Source organism: Penaeus monodon, chromosome 33, assembly GCF_015228065.2.
Source record: "Penaeus monodon isolate SGIC_2016 chromosome 33, NSTDA_Pmon_1, whole genome shotgun sequence".
Lineage (NCBI taxonomy): Eukaryota > Metazoa > Arthropoda > Malacostraca > Decapoda > Penaeidae > Penaeus > Penaeus monodon.
Window position 1 is genome coordinate 24005448 of NC_051418.1, and position 1187 is coordinate 24006634.

Consider the following 1187-nt stretch of genomic DNA (forward strand, 5'->3'; position numbering starts at 1 on the left):
ATGCATGAGTGAGTGAGAGTATGCATTCTTTTGCACAACGTACATTATCTATTGGTATCTGAACTGTGCATTTGTTGTGTGTGTTTCAGTTCGTAGTGGCCATCATCGTCGGGGTAGTGTTGTGCCAGCAGAACGGCTGGCTCAGTTTCGGACGCAGCAGTGATGACCAGGCTTCCAGTGATGCTACGACCAACCAGAAGGACTCCAGTACATCCTCCATGCGAGACCTTGACAGCCCCACCCGAGGAGGGGGTGGAAACCGAAGGAACCGCCCAGGTCCTACTATAGACTACGATTATCCTCTAGACCAACCACCCCGAATCAACTCCGCCGGGTTCTTCCCGGGATTTAATGACCCTTCTGCCACGGTGCCGGACGGGCCCAAGGATGGCGTTGATCCCCTCCGCACAGTCAACTTCAGGGTTCCCGGAGAGCAGGGCAATGCAGGCAACGGTGGAAGCAACCTTCGAAATCGGGCAGGGACGGGGGTTGGTGGCAATGGTGGAGGGCAGGGTGCAGGTGCCAATGGGAACAGGGCAAGGGGAGTGAATGGGGATTTTCCAGGAGGAGGCGATGGTACTCTAGGCAGTAACGGTAACTTAGGAGGTAATGGCAACCTGGGAAGCAATGGTAATTCGCCAGGTGGAGTCAATGGCAATGGTAGGAGAATACCCAATGGTAACAGAGGGAGAGCAGCCAACGGAAACTTTGCGGGAGACAGCGGAGTGAATCCTCCAGCGGGCAGTGGTCCAGGGTCAAACAATGCTGGCAGTGGGAAAAGCATCAATTCAAGAGGCCGAAATCCAAACTCAGGTACTTTTGGAGGACAGAACGGCAATGGAGGTCTGTCGCTCAACAGTAATCCCTTCGACACTTTTGGCACAAACAGAAACGGGGAATTCGGAGACGGCGCTTCTTCAGATATCAGCGGTTTGCCGCAAAATGGCCGCGGAAACTTCCAGAACCAACCAAACGCTGCTGGTGGCAATGCTAATAACCAAAGAAATCTGGGCACAGGAGCTGGTCTCTTGAACGATCCCAGTGCCAATCCTACAGGAGGTCAGAACACGGGATTGGGTAGTGTCAATGGGCCGGGAAGCAATTTTGGCCCCAACTCTGCCATTGGAGGAAATGCCAACAGTCCTAATAGTGGCTTCAATTCCGGAGGTGGAATTGGCAACCAGGCA

The 1187-nt window shown here is 53.7% G+C and overlaps 1 protein-coding gene across 1 annotated transcript in view; it reads left to right on the forward strand.

Annotated features, from left to right (window-relative positions):
• Nucleotides 1-1187, forward strand: part of LOC119594308 — a 46720-nt gene that overhangs the window by 45157 nt on the left and 376 nt on the right. Inside the window, exon 4 of the mRNA XM_037943367.1 lies at nt 90-1184. Within this exon, the coding sequence (XP_037799295.1) occupies nt 90-1184 (1095 nt within the window). The remainder of the gene's footprint in view (nt 1-89; nt 1185-1187) is intronic.